The 2,186-nt window shown below is 35.8% G+C and overlaps 1 protein-coding gene across 1 annotated transcript; it reads left to right on the top strand.

Moving 5' to 3' along the window:
* Positions 1 to 956: 956 nt before the first annotated feature.
* On the top strand, positions 957 to 1,913 carry LOC122105198 (olfactory receptor 10AG1-like). Its single transcript, XM_042676344.1, has one exon. It carries the CDS (start codon positions 957 to 959, stop codon positions 1,911 to 1,913), a length of 957 nt encoding a protein of 318 aa, XP_042532278.1.
* The last annotated feature ends 273 nt before the right edge of the window (positions 1,914 to 2,186 follow it).

Genomic DNA, 2,186 nt, shown 5'->3' with positions numbered 1-2,186 from the left:
AGGTGTCCTGACCAAGCTTGATGAACAAATTCTCTTAAATTCAAATTATATTCTACTTTCTGTTATTTAACTTTATAAAGTTCTTAACATTTCTGAAGATGTCTTCAAAGACTAGACTAAAATTCAGAATATAAGTAGAGTTGTAGAAGATTATTGGTGGACTTGATACAGTTACAAGCATATTATCTTCTTTATAGAAATATATAATAAAATCTTTACTTAATTCTCATTCTGATCTTCCAGTGACCATATGGTTTAAATATGATGGATACTTTTAATTTATATATGTATAATTTATTAAATAGAATATATCTGTATTGGAAACAAGATAATATTCACATTTTTTCAGTGTCTAAGTCTCTTTCTGAAGAAAGTAAGTGGCACACATTTCTGGAACTGGGCAATGCAGGCATACTGTATGAACAGTGAAGTAATTATCTGAGTATATATCACAGGAAATACATTGAACAAAATATAAATTACAACAAAAGTATAAACGACAATGAAAACAACCAGTTGTGCTTGGATTATGATAGTGCATCATTTCTCATTATAGACTGTCATGCAATGACAGGAACAGTAAGCAGTTGTGCTATGCTTAGACCAAACTACTTGATAGGAGTTGGTTCTTATTTTGGTGCTGTCAATTGTCCTGGTTTGTTCACACACACACATTCACACACACACACACACACACACACACACACACACACATTCACACACACACATATCAACACATTTCACTGTGAGACAATACAATAGATTTTAAGATGACTTTCTTTTGAACATCCTAGGAATTTACACTATTTAATCTGAAATGAAACACAAAAAATATAAAAGAAGCCTGGAACATCTGCGCTGTGTCAGAGACTTGGACATCACCAAGGCATCCCATTTTTCAAGTGAATCCAAAGAATCAAAATTGCTTCTAAATCTTGGAATTGCTTTGTTGGTAGATGGAGTCTACAGGAAATAATCCCCCTGGGCAGAATCAGACATCCTTGGTGGAATTCATTTTACTTGGCTTTTCTGATGTTCACGATTTTCAAGGGTTTCTTTTTGGGGTCTTTTTGATCATCTACATCATTATTCTGCTAGGAAATAGCCTCATCATCATAATAACCAAGGCTGATCCTTCCCTTCAGACACCCATGTACTTTTTTCTTGGAAACTTTTCCTTCTCGGAGATATGTTACATGTCAGTCGTCATCCCCAGACTTTTACGAGATCTCTGTAGACAAGATAGAAGCATTTCCTTAATGGCCTGTGCTACACAAATGTATTTCTTTTTAATTCTGGGAGTAACAGAATGTTTCATTCTAACTGCAATGGCTTATGACAGGTATGTCGCCATTTGCAACCCACTGCTCTACCCTCTCATCATGAACAGCAGACTGTGCCTCCAACTGGCTGTGGGCTGTTGGACCAGTGGAGTTCCAGTACATATCGGTTTCACTTACTGGATATTCTCTCTACCTTTCTGTGGACATAAACAGTTGAATCACTTTTTCTGTGACATACCTCCAGTCTTGGCTCTAGTATGTGGGAATACATTTATGATTGAGATGGTGATTTATGTAATTGCTCTCATAGTTGTCACTATTCCCTTTATGTTGATACTTGGCTCTTATCTGAAAATAATCTTGACCATTGTGAAGCTGCCTTCTGCCAGTGGGAGAGCCAAGGCCTTCTCTACCTGTTCTTCCCACCTCATGGTTGTGGCTTTATTCTTTGGCTCAGGCATGGTAACTTATTTGAGACCCAAGTCCAGTCATTCTCCAAGAATGGACAAATTCCTTTCTCTCTTTTATACCATTGTGACTCCCATGTTTAATCCCATGATATATTGCTTGCGAAACAAAGATGTGATGGTGGCATTGAAAAAATTCCTCCTGAAATGGATTGTGTTATGATTTAACACACGTGACTTTTGCAATAGTATTTTCTTGTTTGTCTCAGTCTCCATAATTTAGTTTTTCTGCTTAGTCAAGATTGTTAGAACTTTGACATTCAGAGTGCATACTTTCATATATTTTTTCAGTACAAGACAACCTTTGATTATTTAATTTTTTAAATATATATTTCTTGTAAAAATGTTGTACAGAGGGGTTACAGTTACATGAGTAGGGTAATGAGTACATTTCTTAGTGAGCATTGATGTCCTGTTCATCTTGTTGTCACAATGG

The sequence above is a fragment of the Dipodomys spectabilis genome, unplaced genomic scaffold (assembly GCF_019054845.1).
Source record: "Dipodomys spectabilis isolate Male_0828 unplaced genomic scaffold, ASM1905484v1 ptg000030l, whole genome shotgun sequence".
NCBI classification, from domain to species: domain Eukaryota; kingdom Metazoa; phylum Chordata; class Mammalia; order Rodentia; family Heteromyidae; genus Dipodomys; species Dipodomys spectabilis.
The sequence above is the reverse complement of the archived record's forward strand: the minus strand, read 5'-3'. Positions and strand labels throughout refer to the sequence as shown.

Bases quoted from the DNA above. Each gene is read 5' to 3' on its own strand.
- LOC122105198 (XM_042676344.1), top strand. From the start codon at position 957: ATGGAGTCTACAGGAAATAATCCCCCTGGGCAGAATCAGACATCCTTG.